Genomic DNA, 20,865 nt, shown 5'->3' with positions numbered 1-20,865 from the left:
TATCTCTCGATGACGAATCAGCTGTGAATGATGAAGCAAGCGTGAATGTTGAAGCAGCCGAGAGTGATGACGACTTTCAGACTCCGAAAGGATCAAAAAACGTTGGTTCTAGATCAAAAAGGGGTAAAAAGAGGCTTTCCGATCGTGGTATGGAGAAGAGAAAGCATTAATGAAGACATGAAGGCTTTTATGACACAGTTGTTTGAGCACAACTTCTCTGGAATGGAACAAAGGATACAGAAACAGATGGCCGAGACATTTGAGCAGATGCGGACAGAGCTTAAACAATCACGTAAGGAAGCCAGCGTTGAAGTTGAGCTTGGAGAGCCTTCACCGACAAAGCCATCGACGAGCCAGGCACCGTTGAGGAGGTCCACACGCGGGGTAAACAAACACTAGTCTTCACCATCCTCTTCAATGTTATTTTGTCTTGTGTAAGTTCGTGGTTTGCGTATCTGTTTGTTTTATTGGCATCTAAGTTATCGGCCTGAATTTTTTTGTACTTTATAAGGTCTCGGTTTGTATGTGTGCTTGGTGTGTAAGTGTCCTTGGTTTGTAAGTGTCTTGTTTGAACTAATGTAAGGGTCTGGAACTTTTATGTAAAATAATTATGTAATGATAATGTATTTTGGTGTCTCAATTATTGCTTATTTGTCGTGACATAACAGGATGGTTCCGAGACTACATTCGATGTGAATTATAGTGAAGCAGATGATATGGGTCGCGGGATAGGTACGCAAGGGGTTGAAGGGCTTTCTCAGACGTCGTATGTGCCAGGCTTTGATCCATCTCAGGACAAAAAAGAAGAAGACTGGTGGACTCCAATGACTTCGGTCCGAGGTTCAGTGGATAATCCAGTAAAGAAAGAAAAGACAGAGATGAATACAGCTCCACCGCCGTCACAGTGGGAGAAATGGTGCGAAAGAAAAGGTCATGGACTTCAGCTTAGCGATTCACCATTGCCAGAAGATGCTTCTCCGCAGGCGTCACTTTATTATATCTCCGAAGAGTCATGGAAAGGATTCACGGAATGGGCATTAAAGCCTATACCTTTAACAATTGGTCCTACATGCTTTAATTTGTCTGTAGCTACAAGAGTAGTAAGTGCTGGAAAATGGCTTGGAAACGAGGTAATGAATCTTGTACTAACCTTTAGTGAATTTATCTTCCTAATACTTCTTATATGCTATATTACTTAACTTTCATTGTAAATTTTTAGGAGATGGATGCGGTTATGTTTATATGGCGTGTGAACACTACATTGAATCGTTGGGCCCCTCGCCGTGTTGCTTTCATGAGTGCTATGTTTTGCCTCCAAGTAGACGCTGCATACAAGAAGTTTTTACCAAACAAAAAAGCCTATCAATTGCCTGATTTCCTTCTTGGGTACGGCAGAGGAGAGCTTCCATCTCATGGGCAGACTGATCTAGTTTGGGGTGTTGATGTTGATCGACTCTACTTTCCTCTGTTTGTAAATGGTAACCATTCAGATCACTAGAATGAGTATTGTAACTGTAGCTAGAAGATGAAATAAAATATGATTCATTTAAAAAAAAAAAATTAAACATATATATTGTCATACTTATGTTTCCAATAGTTTTGATATTTTTTAACATTTTTAAAATTCAGTTTACTATTTTTTCCATAAAAAAAGGGTAAAATATGTCCAAAATTGTCCAAAATATCAAAAATCCTATTGTGACAAATAAAAGTTCAAAGTGTCTCATTTCTCCAATTTTCCCCAAAAACAACCCTTTTAGCAAACGATAAAAAAACTATTCAACTATGTTGATAGACAAAGTGATACAGCGTTGACTAACGATATGTTATTTAACGCGTAGGTTTCAGATTTACAAAAGCAGTTTCATAGGAAATTTTAATTTAAATTCAGTTGGATCATATATATATTTATTTATTTATCGATAACTGAGGAATATAACCAATTTTTTATTAATCTAAATCATATGAAGACAATATATGTTGGAGAAATAATATTGGGACAATAGGTTTTAACAAAACATCCATTTAATTATCATTCAAATCCTAGATTTATTTTGAATATTAAAATTAACACAACAAGAATATTGGGACAATAGGTTGGTATTTTGTTTAATTTTAACAAAATATTCAGCATGGCGCAAGGTGGTCCCAAGATCAAAAGAAAAGAATCATGTAAGTAATATCGAAGAAAAAGTTTAAGTTTACAAGATATCATTAATATTTTTACATCACGAAAACTGAGTTGACCAATGGTTCATTAATGCTTTTACACCAAGAGAAACAGAACCTAAAGCATTTTGGTTCAGTGGTTTGACTAAGAGTTTGTTAATGCTTATACGTAAAATTTCAATTCTCGGAGAAGATGAATTATGTAGAATATTGAAGAAAAAGCTTACGAAAGATCTTCAACACGGCGAAAGAAATACCACCAGGAATTGATCTCGTAGGATGGCTCATAGTAATGCAGTCAAACGTGAATCCTCATAAAGCAAGTAGAATTGTCAGTTGTATTATTGTCTATGTAATTTTTTCATAATTTGTAATAACATAATTAACCAGTGTCTAAAAATGATGAAATATTACCAAAAACACATATATCTTATTTTGGTATTAAGACACATATGTTTTGAATAGTGAAAATGAATTAACCATATCAAAATGAATCAGTTTAAACAAATCTATATCAAATATATAAAAAAAAAATTAAGAGATATTTAAGTTACAAAAATATAAATAATAGTAATATAATTAAAAATTTTAACTTAATACAAATATATATCATAAATCATATTAGATATTATAACTTTATTAGTCTTCTAAATAATGACATATGTAAAAGTAAACAAAAAACAAAAAAAAAATTGAAATATTATTGAAATACATATAATTATAATTTAAAATTTGAGATAGATTTATTATGCAACAATTTTAACTTCTTATATTAAATATTTTAAATATAAATTAATCAAATCGGTAAGGGAGAGTTTTGCTTTTACCCCATCTTGAATACCATTATTCATGTTTTTTTGGTCAGCTACCATTATTCATGTTTATCTTTAAGAAAGAGACATTTTCATAAATACCTAAATCATTAAAGGGTAAAATAACAGTAACTAACATGAGTCTCTTACAAACCAACATCTTCTCTCAAGGGTATCCAGCAACGAGATCAAACATCTTCTCTCTCTCATGTAGCCAATGTCAAGAGTAATCACATCCGCTTAGGGAGAATCGATACTCAAAACCTCAGAAAATGTCAGCTCCTATACGATTCACAACTTGTATGTTTCTAATATGTGTATGTTTTTGTTTGTTTCAAGTAATTTTTATTTTGTTTTTCTGTTATAAAATCAAAGAAGATTGGTTTAGACTTGTCATTTGAATAATTCGATCTGAACCCAAAAATTAATGAAAAAAAACTGAATAGTAATGAAAAATTATTTGCCAATGACTGACCATGCTGCTTTATAGAACTCCATAGGGTAGCCATCTGTACCTGCTTCTGGCATACATAATAAAACTTCTTTGAATTTCAGCATACAAGCCCGACTTGATAAGCAGGCTTGCATCTCCTTTTGAGGAGCGATAATCAATCAGTTATGTTGAGTCTCTATATAATTTCTGCCATATCCTCAGTAAGGATCTCCTGATGGTGTTTCTAGCATTTTTGAATTTTGGTTACCTTGTGAAAGAATTAGGGTTCACGTCGCCTAACCCCAACCATTGTATCTTTGATTTCTGATAATAAAATTATATCTTAATCACTGATATATAGTGCTAGTGTTCTCGGGCATCTAAGGCTGCTTTAAACGTAGAGGTTTGGGGTTTCTGCATTACTTCATTTTTCTTTATGCAGAGGTCATTATAGGTTGACTTAACTCGCTCAAGAAGATCACCAAACATATCCATGTTAATTCCATGCAACTCATCCTTAAACAATAGCTTAATATGAAACTTCTTGAGAGCAATCCAAGAATGGTATAAAAGCTTAAAATCGTTCCAAACCTATGAAACCACATTCACTACAACAAGAAAACAGCTTGTTTCATACGGATGATTTCGACGGAGATCCGTCGGAAAAGCCATTTCCGACGAATTTCTGACGAAAAAAATCGTCGGTTCTATCTCGTCGGAAAAAAAAATTTTGTCGGAATTTCGTCGGGTTTTCTGACAAACTTCCGACAAAATTTTGATTAAAATATTTTCGACGAAATTCCAACGGAAAATTTTGGACAAAATCCCGAAGGACAAATTTTCAAAGAAATTCCGATGGACACATTTCCAAAAAAAATCCGACAGGTATATTTTAGACGAAATTCTAACGGATATATTATGATATTTGTCAGAAATTTTGTAAACTATTAAAAATAAAATATATAAATTATTTAAAATATAATATTTAAATGAATTAATTACTTAAATACAAAAAAAAAATTAAAAAAAAAATTAAAATTAAAAAAAAAAGGTTTTTGTAGTATAATTATTTTTAAAATCGTTTAAAAAAAATGTTTTCATAAATTTTAAAAATATAAAACGTTTTATAAATTGAAAATATATTAATACAAAAAGAAAACTTTTTAATAAATTTTGAAAAGCTTTTTTGTAATTGAAACCGTTTTCTAAAAATTGAAAAACATGTTAATTAAATCTAAAAAAACACAAAAACCTTTTATTGATTGAAAAGGTTTTTTAAAAAGTGAAAAACGTTTTGATAAACTTTAAAAACCAGAAAACGTTTTATAAATTATAACAAACTTAAAAACTTTTTATGAAAACTTAAAAGGTTTTATAAAAAGCTCAAAACGTTTAATAAAATCATAAAAACGTTTTAAAACAACAAAAATAATAAAAACTTGAAAACATTATATATATTTTTTATCTTTTTTAAAAAAATAAAATTTTCAAAAATTATAAAAACTCCAAAAAGGTTTTAAATTTTATAAAACGTTTTATAAAATAATAATGAAACTTTATAAATTTCACAAAACAAAAAATTAAATAAACAAACCACAAAATCACAATCAAAACCTATCTAAACCACAAACTAACAACAAAATCTAACATCTAATTCATAAAATTCTTCATCCTAACATATATCCAACATTCGAAACCTAAAATTCACAATTTCACAATCAAAAAGTAACATAAGTCAAATGAGAAAAGGAAAGAGATGACTTACATAATTTGTGAGGTGGATTTGAGGAGTTTAAGGCTTAGAATCGCCGGATGAGAGAGAGAGAATCAGAGAGAATTTGTGTGTGTTTAGAGAGAGAGAGAGGAGAAATGAAAAAGAAGAAGAAGAAGAAGAGGCTTACGTTTTTATATTAAAAATTTCTGACAAATTACGTTCGTCGAAAATTCGTCGAAATTTTGTATTTTGGCGCTTTGCAAAAAATTAGGCGTTTTTTTGGGGGCAAATTTCAATTTCCGACGAATATAGCATTTTCGTCGAAAATTCGTCGGAATATACCATATTCGTCGGAAATTCGCCGGAAATATATTCGTCAGTAATTTTTGATGGATTTCCGACGAATTACATATTGGGGTTTCGAAACATAACAAAAAAGACCGATAATAACCATTGATACTAAATTGATGATTTTTAGGGGTTTATAGTTTTCATAATGTTTGAAACACACACAAATTAAAGATTGTAAGATGGATCACCATAAAGTATTTGCAAGTATAAGTGTTAACGAGCAAGGTTATATATCCGTCGATGCATCCATCGCTAGAATATATATACATATATAGCTTTAAATAATTTGAGGTTATTATTAACTCACATCATATTTATCACTTAATATATGTCATGGTGATCTTGTAGCCTTGTAGGTAACCCACATCACGAATTTTTTTCGATCCGTTGGAAATTTCTAACGAATTTCCTACAATTGTTTTTGCATTTCGTTGGAAATTCGTCAGAATTTTCTAACGAATATATGACAAAAACATAAACCCCAAATCTATACCCTAAATCGTTTAATCTTCCTTGGGAGTCGTCGGTATTTCGTCGATTATTTCCAACAAAAGAAAATTCATCGAAATTTCCTAGGATATTTCCGACGAAATGCCGACAAAAGGTAAAACTTCATATTCCTCGTAAATTCGTCAGAAATTCCTCCGAAATTTCCGATGAATATTTATTCCGTCATAAATGACTATGTTTTCTTGTAGTGATTGGATGATCCATAAATTAGTAACTCCCAGTACTGCCCTAGAAATTAATTATATTTCCCTTCATAACTCTCTTCTTTTAAGGGCATAGTTAGAGATACAAATAAAAGAGCTAAGGAAGGTATCTCCCCTTGATTTGTATCTTACCCAAACTGTAATCATTTGGTCACTAGTTAGAACTTGAAAAACCTCCACATCCTTGGACCAGCACATCCAAATTCTACCCAATCTATGGTGTGAATAGTTACAGTTCTAACCTGGAAACGTAGCATCAAATAGCTTCTGAAAGTTTCCTTCTTGGACTCGTGTCTCGATCAAACAACCAATGTACAATATAACAGCATTAACCTAATATCTTAATGTCTTCTGTTACTTGGCTTATTAAACCTCACACATGTTCCAAAAAAGATTGACGCCAGCAATGCTTCTTGTAGGAATTTTTCTTGTTTTGACATTGTACCTTCTGATGTTCACTACTTCTTAACCAAATCTTTGGAATTCACTATTATTTTCCTGGAACTCCTCCCTCTACCACGTTGAGATGAGCTCTGCTAGGTTATATCCATTTTAGTTTTATTCATTATATCCTCACCATATGCATACTTACTAGTGTTTCCCTCATTGCCAACAACATCAGTTGCATTCATCATTATCATCATTCTCATCCTTAATTTCACATCCTTCTTGAAATTTGGTAGTACTTGGAAACTATTCAATGGCATGCTATTCTCAGCGTCGTCCATGTTAGGACCTCCACAATCTTCTTCGATATCAAGGTAACATCTTCTTCATCAATAATTTTTTTATTCTCCTCATCTCGCTGATTGTTCTCAGAAAATTGAACCAAGTGCAGTTGGGCGGAATACAGAGTTGTCGCGTCCCACATGGTCGATCTATGCCTTCTGTCCAGTCATGCGAGCTAGAATCATCCGACTCTAATGATGCAATATTGATTTCTTTCCCTTTTGTTGAACGCTTACGGATCAAATATATGTGTTTTGATGAACAGACGAAGGACGAAGAGCAGATCAAAGAAATCCGTAGGTAACGCGGTGGCAAATCCAAAAATAAATAAAGTAAAGGCATAGATAGAAGAGTTCGAGAGTGACCAAATACCTGAGATTGTAGGAAGAAATGGAAAATGAGAAAGGAAACTCCTATTTATAAGAAAAATGGTGCAAAAATTTGAAAGAGCATCATCATTAGATCTATTCAACCTAGAAGTGGAGGAGGTGTTCTACATTCCAAAGAAGCCATGATTTAATTTCCCATGAAATTGGAAATTTCATTTGATGTTAAAAGCAGAAAATGGTTCAAGGCTAAACCAATTCAGAAGGTAAACCGAGATAAACTCGGGGAATGTCGGATGGCAGTCCAACAAAATTTGAATGGTATAATGTGCCGAGTTCCTTATGGACATGTTCTCTGTAATGCATTGAAACTAACTTTGTCTTTCGCAATTAATTGGAAGATATTTATTGTTGGAGATGGATTTGGATTCCTTGATTAAAACTCATCATGTAAATAAACTCAGACTAATTGAGAAGAGAGGTGGTTGAAGAAATCCAAGCCGACTTAAAAATAAAGAAAATAAAGTGATGAGTTTGGCTATAATTAAAGGAGAACTCGCAGCAAAAACATTCATAAACACACAAAAGTTGGCACAAGAATTAGGGCTTTGATAAATTTACTCTGTTCATATTGAATTCACTGTTTTAAGCAATTTATTTATGTTTTTCCTCGTAATCAATCATTAACTTCCAATAAAAATTCGAATAACTCACTATTAAATTCATGATTGAATCTGAAACACGCCGAATTCAGATTCAACATTTATCTGCATTCAAGATCAACAACTCTAAAAGATCAACACAATGTAAAAAGATCGACAGCCTAAAGAGATCAAAACTTTGACACTTCTATCAAATTAAGGATGTTTAAGCTACGAGTGATTTACCATTCAATATAATTATTTGACTAACCTCTTTGATTTATGTCTAGTGTTTCAAATCAAAGCAATCAAACAATAACATAATCATTTTTTTGTTCTGTTTCTGAATTTGATCATAGAATATCACTAGTTGATAGAACCATTATATAAGGTCTTATTAGCTTTTGAATCACACTAAAATAATACAATTCTTCCAAAAAAAATATTAAAATTTTGTCTTCTTTTTTGCCCTCGATCCAAAAGACCAAAACTAGACTTGATTTTATGTGATTGATTAACTGTTTATTAAAAAAATGTCAACAATGTTAATTTATATATATACTAGTGGCTTTCCCAGGCTACGCCCGGGTTTTCCTATATAAATTTTAGTTTATATAATCTATGATATTTATTTTTAAATATATACAATGTATTCTTTACAGAATCTAATTGTAAAATGAAGTTTAAATTATTAGAGTGCAAACACTAATAATAATGAAAATATATATTATATGACTTAAAATTTATATGTTGTTGATTTATATTTTTAAAATATAAACAGAGATTAAAGATAAGGTATATGTTTTAAAATATGTTTATGTGTGAGCATTATAGTCTCATTAGAACCAACCTTTTTTTTTTGCGGTTTCTTTTGGTTATAGTTGATGATGATGTTGTGGATGCCTGACAGACATGTTGTTTTCCCTGGAATCTTGCTGTACTTGCTCTGCCTTTTACATTGGGTGGCGTCTTCACGATGATTTCTGGAAATTGAAATGGGAGCAATCAAAGATCATGAGCTTGTATCAGATAATTCAGATTTCCCTAGTAAAAATGTAGAAGATATTAGTAACGGCTGGATTATGTCCATATCATTGCATTTACAGTATGCATTAAGGATTTATTTGGGAGGCGTATATTCATCCTGCAATTATCACCGTATAATTAAAGTTAAGCTGCTTGGTATTATTTTTTCGGACTTGTGTTTGTGATTAAACATATCTTATCGTCCATATCTTAAGGTTTCGAGCAACGATGAAAGCCGAGTTTAGACTATGATGATCCATCTTCCTCTATGTTCATGGATTGGCCTGGAGTGATCATTATTAAATATACATGATCACTGTTGACGACTTTAAACGTATCATTCTTATTACTATTGTGAACCTTAACTTAGCTCTCCTTCTTACTTGTAACATGTATCAAACTGTCACTGGTTGATACGAAGTGACCAATAGGTTGAACGCAACGATGGTCGTGGCTATCCCGATGTTGTTGATTTAAATCTTGTGATTGTCTTATTGTGTATCAATTATTACTAGATCTCGATCCGCGCAACCGCGTGGGTTTTCGTTTTCGTTTGTTTTTATATAAATATTTTGTTTTCAATTCTAAATTTATATGTATTATAATATATATGTGTCTATCAATTTTTAATTTTTTTCATAAAATAGATTGTTTCAAATTTCACATGTATTTGTATCTTATTCTATATATATATATTTTTCGGATTATTAAAATCGTAACTATATATATAAAGATTAGTAAAATATTATTTTATTGTCATATTCAAAGATATTGTAACATTTCACAAATTTAGAAAGTGTTTAAAAAATTAAACTTTTCGCTTCATAGATTTATATTATCGAGTAAATAATTAAACATTTAGTTTTTGTTTAATTTTTAAAATAAACTATATAGTTTAAAATTTGTTTTCATTGGTTTAAGGTAGTAAAGATTAATCATTGTCATATAATATGATTTTTCTTATTTTAAAAAAAAACTTTATAATTTTAAAAGTTAATATCGACAAATATTTAAATTATTAACATATAGAGGTATACTATTATAACATTAAATTATATCTATTTAATTTATATTATTTATAAATCCAATCTATAAATCCAATGGATCATCTATTGTTTAAATCCATTTATTAATAGCCCAATAAAAATTTCTGGTAGGCCCAAAATTTAAATGATAAGATTAGAGATTAAATGTAACATGACTTTCTATGAATATGTCCATTAGGTCCATTTTTTAAAAAATCACACATGAATAAAGTTGTGACTTCTGTTTTAGTATAGAAGATAAGTTTGTTACTCATAAGGTAGCTCTGAACAATATAGAGGGTGCATCTTGTTTATGTTTGCCATTTAAAAGTATACATTTGTCTGTAACCGTAACAGTTTTATAAGCAATGCAAGTGTTGATAAGGTTGCCATTCTATCCAAGGGTCCATGACTTTATCTGACTTTACAAATCCTCGTGATGTAAATGTTTTGTTCTGAAATTGTTTTGCATTATTAATTGGACAACAACCTTCACATTGAGTTTTAAAAGAGAATTAGATTTAAACGATCAAGTTTTAAAGGATGTTAAATAAGAGGAATAGATTTAAACGAATTTGAAACTATTCATTATTATTAGCTGAAACAAGAACCATCACATTGAGTTTAAAAAAAAATGAAATAGATTTAAAGGAAAATGAAAGATGCTGAAGCATTATTTGATAAGGAGAAGACGTGGTTGTATAAGTCCTCATACTGGACTCACTCCACACGTGCTTCCTTCGGGTCCCTCTCATCCAACAAGCACCTGGTTCTTTGGCTGATGCTGAACGTCCGGCAAGTGAACCATCAGATGTAGTTGTCGCTTGTCCATTGTTGCAAATGTTATCAACTTTACCATCTGATCATGGTGTCACAACTTCAGGCTGTGCTGCTTCGGGGACCTGTGCACCTTCTTATTAATAAGGCAACAAAGACAGAGATTATATACTTTAGATAGCAGTAAATTCACATTAAGAAAAGAGACTAACCTTTACAACGAAGGCTGGCATAGGTGCAAGCTCTCGCTCTGGGAAAATGCGAGAGATGGTGAAGGTTTGGTGCTTTGCTGTAAAATTGAAGTCCTTTAGTTTGAGTTAACTACGTTTCACAAAAGCCACAATACTAAGCAAATAACACAAAAAAGGAAGTTTCAAAAATCAGAAGCTAGAGTGCGAAACTAAAATAAAAGCTTCATATCATCATCACATAAGAAAGTAATGACAGTCTGCAATAAGTTTTAATTGCACAGTAAGCAGACACAAAAGTGAGCACATTTCTTCTCGTTCTTGTAATTGACTACAAAGCAGAACAACAAACTGATATGACCAATTGTGATCGGCTGATTGGTCACCAAAGTCTTGTGGTTCGTATAGCCAGACAATAAATTAGATATAATCTAAAGTTAATAAAAAAAGCCTGAGAATTAGACAACGAATTAGGTTCGGTCAAAATCCACACCCAAAGAAGCATTTAAGCGCATGAATCTTACCAAACAAAACTCATCAGAAACATTGTGAGAGGAAAAACTTATTGTGAGCTCTAGGTTATTGCAGAAGAATTCTTAGACGCGTGAGAGGTGACGTTTGATTTGAAATTTGTTATAGCTATTATTGTAGTTTAAGGCTTGTTAGTGGTTGTTTGAGTAGCTTTAGGGATTCATATGAAGGGAACTGAGGAATTTGAATAGTGATTCGTCTTTTTATTGGCTTTGATCTAAAGAAAAGGTCGAGACGTTACGGTGAGGTCATCGGCGTTGGGAAAATCGACAGCTAACATACGAAAGGAGAAAGTGAGAAGATTAAGAAACCTTAATACTTCAATGGGATTGATAAAACGAAAAGATGGAACAAAAATTCCAGTCCAAAGAAGCCCACGAAATCAAAAACCTAAACACAATTCGAAACCAGCCCGGTTACAAAACGAAGCGTCCAAATAAATGATGGGACATGGGTCTCATTCCCCGTGGAGAGAAAAAAGTCTACTTTATTTATTAAGATATATATGATTTAAATGAAGTACATGTGCCGGCACAAGCATTGATTGCCAGGCTGGACCTATTATCTGACTAAAACAAACTCAAACATGCATATATCTGACTTTTATTATAGTTTTTTTTTTGATTAACCTGAGGTATCCCAAACCAATGGAGAAGCCCAAACTAATTTTCATAGAGAGGTGCAGTCCACAGATAGACCTTCTCTCCGGGTATTTAAATGGGCTCTAAAGCATAGGTCCATATACGTGTTAGATGACCAGAATAATTGTGATTTAGTTTCGCGCAGCAGGTAGATCGAACCTGAAACGTGTTGGCGTTTCAATCTCGTCTCCTTACCACTCGACCACAATCACCCGGTCAGACTTTTATTATAGTTCATTTTAATTTCATCAAAAGACGGATATTAATGAATTAATAATGTGGTTATTAAGCTTAAGCACGACTTGATACAATAATAGACATCAGTATATTATCATTCACATTTTAGTTAAATGATAACAATCAGTTGGTCCACTTTCTAGGAATAGTTTACAGGCACTCCTGATTATTGAAATTTGCTGTTCTTAGTTACTTTTTTGCACGTCTTGGATCAGCTAACCGATTTATCATATGTTTTTGAGATTATCTATTTTTTTAATAATAAGAAAATATTTTACAATTAGTGAAGAGTATTCCGTAACAATTATTTAATAATAAGAAAATATTTTACTGTAAAGCAAACTTTTTCTAATCAAATTATTACTTAACATTTTATTTGACCAGAATTATTACTTAACATTTTTACCAAAAAAAAACAAATTTTATCTAACGAAAACTAAGTCAAACATATTTACATTTCCAAAAAGTCTACTACTTTGTTGTTGTTTTTGACAAAAAGTCTACAGAAATTATTCTTCACATTTCTAAATAAATCGGTCCAGTGGGAGAAAATTCTATAGAGTAGAGTGAAATTTGCAACTTTCAATTAACATTTTAGAAGAAAACTTTGTAACTATAATTACTCTTAATGTTTTTTGTTCAAGATCAATAATATTTTAAATTGGGCAAAATATTTGCACCCGGGAATGTTTTTATAGACATGGTTTTGAAAGCAAACGATATGAGTATTAATTCTGACTATTCAACTCTTAGACCATCTTCAATGTAAAACTCCATTTTTTCCCCCAGAATGGAGCAAAAGTGAAAATAGAGTAAAATTGCTCCAACCCTACTCCATTTCCCATTCTATAATGGAGTGAGGAACAAACAAAAAATAGATTACTCCATTTATGGAGTAAATTTCACTATGGAGTGAGGTATGAATTTGGGTTGGAACATTCCTTACTCCATATTCATTTTTACTCCATTTTAGAGAAATAAATGGAGCGAGAGAAAAAAATGGAGTGGAGATGGAGATGGAGATGCCCTTAACCTCTATTTTTTTCAAAAAAAAAAACACTCTTAAGCTCTACTTAAATACATAAATGTTCTCTCATAAGCTCAACTCAGAGAGAGATAGACATAAAATCCTTCAATGCAACAGTTTTAAGGCAACTGATTAATATTGTCTTACAATGATTGAACCGATTGTCTAAGAAAATGACATACGCAGTTGAAAATGAGATATGACAATGCAAGTTGGGAATGCAATAATTATATTGGACAATTCTGAATGTGCAAGTAACACAAATTGGCACTGTATTTTATCTTTTATTCATTGGTCCCGTGCACGTATTCAGTTCAATTTCAAGTAATTCAGCGTTTCCATTTTCTTTTCTCTTCAACTTGTACTGTTTCCTTATACAACTGAAGAGTGGGCAAAATACCCAAAATTTTCGTTGGATCATTAAAATTTAAAAGTATTACATGTATATCCAATCTATATCTGTGTTCACATGTATTTTCTTTAAAATGTAGAAATAAATATTTGTATAATAGATATAAACTACATTTTAATATCATCAAAATTAAATTCATTTATATAAGGAGTGTATTCAGTTTAGGATTTAAAACGACTTTTTATTAAGTTTCAAAAATCACTTTTATCAAAATGACAAATTTCTGTTATTTAACCCCACTTTTGAATAAAATCTGTGTTATTGAACTTGATCTTAAAATATATTCTTAAAAAAACTGGTTTTCTTTTAAATAATTAAAGCAATATGAATTTAAAGTAACACAAATTAATATTATATAAAATTTAGTTTAAAAACAACTAAATCAATTTTGACCTATATATATTTCATATGTAATACTCTTTCTGTTTCTAAATAGATGATGTTTTATGAAGTTTTTAATGTTTCAAAATAGATGATGTTTTCATATACCAATGTATTTTTAACTTTATCAAAAACTGTGTAACCAATGATATTTTATATTATGTTTTGTGATTGGTTGAATAACTTTAAATTTTTATTTTATTGATATTTTTAAGATTAAAAAACAAGTTTCTTAATAGTTGTGCACAATCGTAAAACTTCGTAACTTCATGTATTTTGAAACAGAGGGAGTATGAAATTATTAAGTTAATGATAAATAAAATTAAATAATTTAATATTCTAAATCATCCTTGTTTGATGACCAACTTCCTTGTAAACATCTATATTATGACTTTTTTCTTTATCGATGATCATCGATCCTCTCCTTCAGCATGAAATATATCTTTTGCAAATTTCAATGTGGATAGTTGGATGTGATCCAGACCATCTACATCGGCTAGTTCCTCGATGCCTTCTCATCAGATCGAGGACAATGCTGGTTCTAACTCTGGACTCGCGTTTTAACTTTTTGTTTCTTTTTTCGAGCATCTTAGGATTGACGATATTTCTTATCCAAAAACAGTTGAAGAACATGATGCATATTGGAGAAATCCAACAAGTTATGATGGTAGATCGGATATAAATAAATTGAGAGTATGAAAGACAAATAGAGGTATCATGCGAAAAACGAAGAAACATCATCATGAAGTTTAGAACTCTAGCGGTGTCACTATTCTCGTCTTTCAAGGGACGGCGATTTCACTTCTCAGGTTTAATGGTTCAAGAAATCGGTACGCTAAAATTGGTGATAACCAAGAATCATGGTAAAATAAAACCATAGAACCTTTGCAAACGCACATATGGGAGTTCTGCAATATCTAAGAAAAAAGGTTCTATGGTTAATTTTACCATGATTCTTGGTTAATGTATCCACACTATACACTTTCTTCTTTTCCAACCATTTTCCATTTATGATGTATTTTTTTTATAAATTTTTTATATCTCTCACATTAGAGAGTCACCGTATAATCTTCTATTGGGAGATCTAAAAGATCGACATAATCCAATGGTCAATATTAGGATATACATCAATCTATCTATCTATATAAATGAGTGTTTTACTCCCTCCTCATTGTGACACCTAGGATTCCACCTAGGAAACTCACTTCATACGATCGCGCCACGTGTCAAGGCTTCACTCCGCATCATTTCGTTTAAATGAATTCGTGTTGGGCTTCGTTTTTGTGACATTTGGTTATGGGTTTGAAAGCGATCCGGCCCGGTAACACTGATTTCGGTAACCCTAATAGGGCTTCAACGAAAAACGAAACCGTCTTTCTTCTTCGACGCGAAGGTGATGGACTTTTGCGATTCTTCTTTCGAACTGAAACGGTGTTATTAATGGCTGCGTGATTACTCGAATACCTCTCCACATTCATCTTCAATGCTTGACTTAGATGTGAAAGGCGGTGTGTAAACAGTATAAATAGATGTGAGATCCCTCTCCTTGTCCTTGGACTCATCTTCTCTTCAATCATTAATCTATTTTTTTGAAAAGCTTGAGTTCAGATGATTCTGGTTTCGTTTTATTGATTTAGAAATTTTTAGTTTAGATGATTTTATTTAAGGTTTATGATGTAAGATGATGCAAAGTAACTCAATATTTACTTTATGCTGTTAGAACCGATTAATCGATTTGATATTTGTTGTAATTTGTTTCATCTACTCCTCTCGCAGGCAACGCTCATCCAAGGATCAATCACCTTTTACCGTTTAAACTCCTTCTGAGATATCTTGCAAGAAGGCTCAGTTTATGAGTTAAATGGTTTTGATTCCGAGAAGCAACCCAACCTTCAAGTTTGCTGACGCAGCCGTTTCTATTAAATTCACGGACCATACCGCTTTCGTGGAGGTAACAGACACAACTAAGCTGACCCTGACTCCCGAGGGAGAGCTTGAGGTTCCGCAATACGAGTAGCTCATGTCACTTGCCAATACCAACACTCATTTTTCAGGTTTGAATAGCTAAAGCTTCACTACAAGCACACAATATAATAATTATTCATTTCAACAATAAGTAGCGTTTATGTTTAGCTTGGTTAACAGATATAGTTGGAGAAATTAGGAGCAACAAAACCATGTACAACGAAGACACCCAGAGCACTCAACGCTGCAAGGAAACCATAAAGCTTGATGATAAGTATTTGATATTTTGCTTCCATAAACTTTTAACGTGTAACTTATATGTTTGTGCGAAGTTTAGTGTACGATAAGATACCTCTTTCCAACCATTTCAGGGACAAGCCTGTCTGCCTCAGTGTTGTTGATGGCCTTTCTGCGGACCTAGACACACAACTACTAAGCTCTGGCTGAATCCCTGAAGTTATAGCTTTAGAATATTTGTTTAATGACTTTGCTTCACTTTCTTTTTATCATGTGTGTCTCTCCAGGCACAGTCTTTGCAGTATTTGGGATTCTACAATTACATGGTGTTTCTATCACAGTCCTCTCTATAAGTGGCTTCAAAATATGTATAGGGACAAAAACATTTGAATGGATCAAATGTCTTATTAATATTTCTATCTTGAGTGCAGGTCGATCGAGCTTGAAAATTGTTGTGTCAAAGCAGTAAACCGGAGAAAGAATACGAACATGTACAGAGTTTGGGTTCGTGGGAAGTTCCAAAAGTCATTTCTAAAATAAAGAAAGAAAGGGAAGTGCTGGTCCACCAATGCGGAATGGCTAAAAAGTTTATTTATTTTTTAACAACTTCTGTCAAACTCTTTTGCGGCTCTTCTAGCATGCAGCTTCTTCGCACTTTGCATAGTGCATCTTCTCAACTGCTCATTGATTCGACCCTCTGTCTCAGTGTGTTTGACGGATAAGCCAACCACCTTCCCTAAAGTTTGAACGTTTGGGTTTGGAACCAACAACCCAAAAAAAACTTTTTTGTAAATAATATTTTGAGATTGTTTGTTGTAATGTCCAAATATGGGAATCATCTTATATAAATTGATAAATGCTTCTTCTAGAGGGGAGGAGGATATGAAGAAATCCATCTTCAAGCTCGCCAGTTTCTTGATCTGATTCTTTCTGATTGCTCATGTTTATTAACTAGAAACATCGAACTATTTTATACTAATCAGAGAATCCAATATCATGCGAGCTTTCACATCAATGGGTGCTTTCACACAACACACATGCAGATACACATTTTATAAGAATTATAACATGTACATCTACTTTACAGGGTGTTGTACTTCTGTTATATCCACATACTTGCGTCGGAGGACTCATCAGAACCTATATATTTGTGACAAAAAAAGTATTAAATCATTTTTAATGTTTGCTACGCAAGGAAGAGATTGTCTGCGAGGGTTATGGAGATGATAAAGTTCTAAGATAATAAAGAAGAGGTGAATAAAAGCATTAAGAGAAAATGTGTACATGAAATCACAAAAGAAAACTGAAATGTTCTGGAGTTTTTACACGTTTATTAATTTTAGTCTGAAGATCTTTAGTGATGTTCACAAAACATGATATAAATATAATTTACATTTTTGTAAATTGTTTCAAAACCTTAATAACAATTTTTCTGTATCTTCCATCGTCTATGTTTAATTATTAACATAAAATAAACATATCATATTAACCATATAGTAAAAAGTTACATTTTTCGTATATTTTATTATTTGAATTTTAGAAAATGACTATAAATTACTAATACTATTCAAATTCCCACATTAAAATTTGTGATCAAGGGTTTAAAAATTTTATTGTAGAAAATATAAATAATCGTAAAACATATGAGTGAAAATTTTCATTTAATAGATATTAAAATATATTAAAGTATATACCATATAAAAAATATAAAAATATTTTTATTTCAAAATTTTCATTGATGATTTGCAGTGAATATTCAAGAACTGTTCTAAATTACTAAAATTATTAAAATTCTCACATTAAATTTTTTTGTTATCACGAGCTTACAATTTTTGTTATAAAAGATGCATAAAATCATAAAACCATACGATTAATAATTTTCATTTAATATATATCTATATTAAAATACATTATATATTTATGTTAATATCATTTCTGCCCAAAAACAATTTCCTAAAAAAGTAATTTATGTTAATATCATTTAAATTTAGTTATATCTGTCAAAATATATAAAAAATGATTGTTTAGAGTTATTTACCTATAATTTATCACTAGATTATTACTTTTAACTTAAAAATGTCTATTTAAGATAATTTTCCTATAATTTATCATTGGTAAATTTTACTATTTAATTAAATGCTAAATATATAAAGATTTTTTCTTAATATTTGTATCTTTAACCCAAAATACTTATAATTTGAAACAAAATAAATATCAAACATAATAATAGATTTTTAGCCTACAATTTACTCTTACATCTCAATCACAACTTACAAAATACTAATAACTTCTCACTTATATATATAAATAATCAGTTATAATAAGTATAAAATGCACCACATAAGTTATTATATAATAATAACTTCCAGTACAACAACATGAATATTCAGAAAGAAATGATGTAATGTCATCCTAAGAAAAAAAACATAACTAATTATCAACATAGCATGGTTTATTTAGTCTTAAAAAACATGTATAAAATTTAACTAATATTTATATTTTTAATTAATAAAAATTTATATTAAATATTTACTCTAACAATTTAAACTATTTTTAAATATTCATCCCGCCCGGGCCGGTCCTAGTATATTATAATAGGAAACTTATTACTATCTATTATATACTATTTTATATTAGTTTAGGAAATTAGATTGATTTATTTTCTATATAAACTTATGCATCTGTATCATTGTTTTTACGAGAGTTTAATAATATTTTTTATAAACACCTTCGTGTGATGAGAGTAAATCAACGACTTTATTAGTCAAAACACAAAGACTTTTTCAGAGAATTTTAAACAAACAGATAATAATCAACGAAGCTTAACTTCAACCCATCTTACACCACGGGTGGGCCATCTAACCAATAATGCCTTGCCGGTCAAGAGCGGCCTCTTACATGCAACCATAGAAAAACTACTCAACTTTATAAATATATATTTTTTTTTTTTTGAAAAACTCAACTTTATAATTGGACATGACATATTTTCAATTTATTCTAAGTATATCAATATAAATATTTGGTTCTGTATGGTCCACAGAAGGAAACGAAGTCATTTAGAATATTTGGTTCTCTTTGTATTGCTAAGAGTTTTGAGCATCGGTAGTTTATCTTTGGTATTCGATTTCTTGTTAATACGTAAAATTTTCCGGACAAAAAGTCATTGTCGAAAAAATTCCAGAATAGACTCAAGAGCCAAGATTCGAGGACAAGAATGACCTTGTGATGTCGATATGACACCGTAAAATATTCACTAATTTCTCAGCTGATTCTTAATGTTGACAAACTATTTCAATCCACAAAATGGCCGGAGAGAAATCGAAGATGTGTGGATAATGAGTTCAATTTAGTACTATATTAACAAATAAATTCAATGTAATACTAAATTAACAAATAAACGAGGGCCATATAAGAGTCTACATCATAGTAAGCTCAAATAAGCGAGTGCTACTGAGATAATTATTCATTTGTACGCAAGAGAAGAAATGCGGGAGGAAGGAAGGTAATAATAGATCACTTTTTCTTTTATAATACTGAAGCAAATTAGCGGTAATTAGATCTACTCAAGGCGGGAGAAAAAATGATAGAACTTAAAAAGACAAGTTAAATAATATTAAAAATCATCCAAAAAAGAAAGCGTTCATTGATATTTCTACACAAAATATACATTTAAATTTTAAACTAACAAGAGCATTTTATTGGTATTTCTAAAAATTGGCAATAAAATGCATCCAGCTTATAATTTGTATTTATTTTTCCATTTTTAATGTCTATGAGAATTCATTTACCAAAAACATATAAAACGAGACATTTTCGTGTAAAACCTAGAATAGATAAAATTACTCTTCTAATTAATTTTCTATCTAATAAATTAAATTTAATGTAGAAAATTTGCCAAAAACTATTATTAGGTTGTGTGACATGTGAGTTGTATTGTATCATGATCATTATCTCATCAGTCTTATTTTTATTTTATATATTTACGTGAGTGCTATAATAATTATAATTTTACTAGAAAACATTATTTTGTTTATAATATAAAAATTTCTTAATAACTTTTAAATTAATTAATCCTTCCGTACATTTTCAATATTCCATAACTATTTTTAAAAACTATTTGAAAAACTATTGTAAGTGTTGGCATGTGATTTTGTCGTGTTCATGTATATATATTGAAAATATATAAATCATAATAATTTGCAAACAACTTGTTTTCATTATTTATAAAAAAATACTTTTATATATGAATATATATATATTATTTTAAATAATAATATGTTGTTGGCAATATAATAGTAATAATATGTAGTCTTAGTTATACGTAAAATATACGTATGAAAATATGATTGTTCACTTATTTATTTGGTGTATGTTGGGTTCGTTAATTCCGCTGAATTAAATTTAAAATATGTATTTTTTGTCATAGAAAAAGGAACTTAAATAGATAAAATCAAACTCATTTTTAATTGTATTTAGTTCTGTTTGTTTTCTAAGATTGGTAAATATATTTCTTAAATTTTTTATAATTTC

The 20,865-nt window shown here is 30.8% G+C and overlaps 1 protein-coding gene and 1 long non-coding RNA gene across 2 annotated transcripts; one reads left to right on the top strand and one right to left on the bottom strand.

The window, feature by feature from the left end:
- Positions 1-177: 177 nt before the first annotated feature.
- On the top strand, positions 178-1,498 carry LOC106338761. The gene is made up of 3 exons (XM_013777661.1): positions 178-384; positions 669-1,130; positions 1,220-1,498. The coding sequence occupies exons 1-3, from the start codon at positions 178-180 to the stop codon at positions 1,496-1,498; spliced, it is 948 nt and encodes a 315-aa protein (XP_013633115.1).
- Positions 1,499-10,706: 9,208 nt separating this feature from the next.
- Positions 10,707-11,732, bottom strand: LOC106341484. The gene is made up of 3 exons (XR_001269659.1): positions 11,429-11,732; positions 10,929-11,005; positions 10,707-10,849 (listed from the first exon to the last, which is right to left on the bottom strand). It is a non-coding gene; the product is annotated as an uncharacterized LOC106341484 (long non-coding RNA).
- Positions 11,733-20,865: the final 9,133 nt, after the last annotated feature.

The sequence above is a fragment of the Brassica oleracea genome, chromosome C4, assembly GCF_000695525.1.
Source record: "Brassica oleracea var. oleracea cultivar TO1000 chromosome C4, BOL, whole genome shotgun sequence".
Lineage (NCBI taxonomy): Eukaryota > Viridiplantae > Streptophyta > Magnoliopsida > Brassicales > Brassicaceae > Brassica > Brassica oleracea.
The sequence above is the reverse complement of the archived record's forward strand: the minus strand, read 5'-3'. Positions and strand labels throughout refer to the sequence as shown.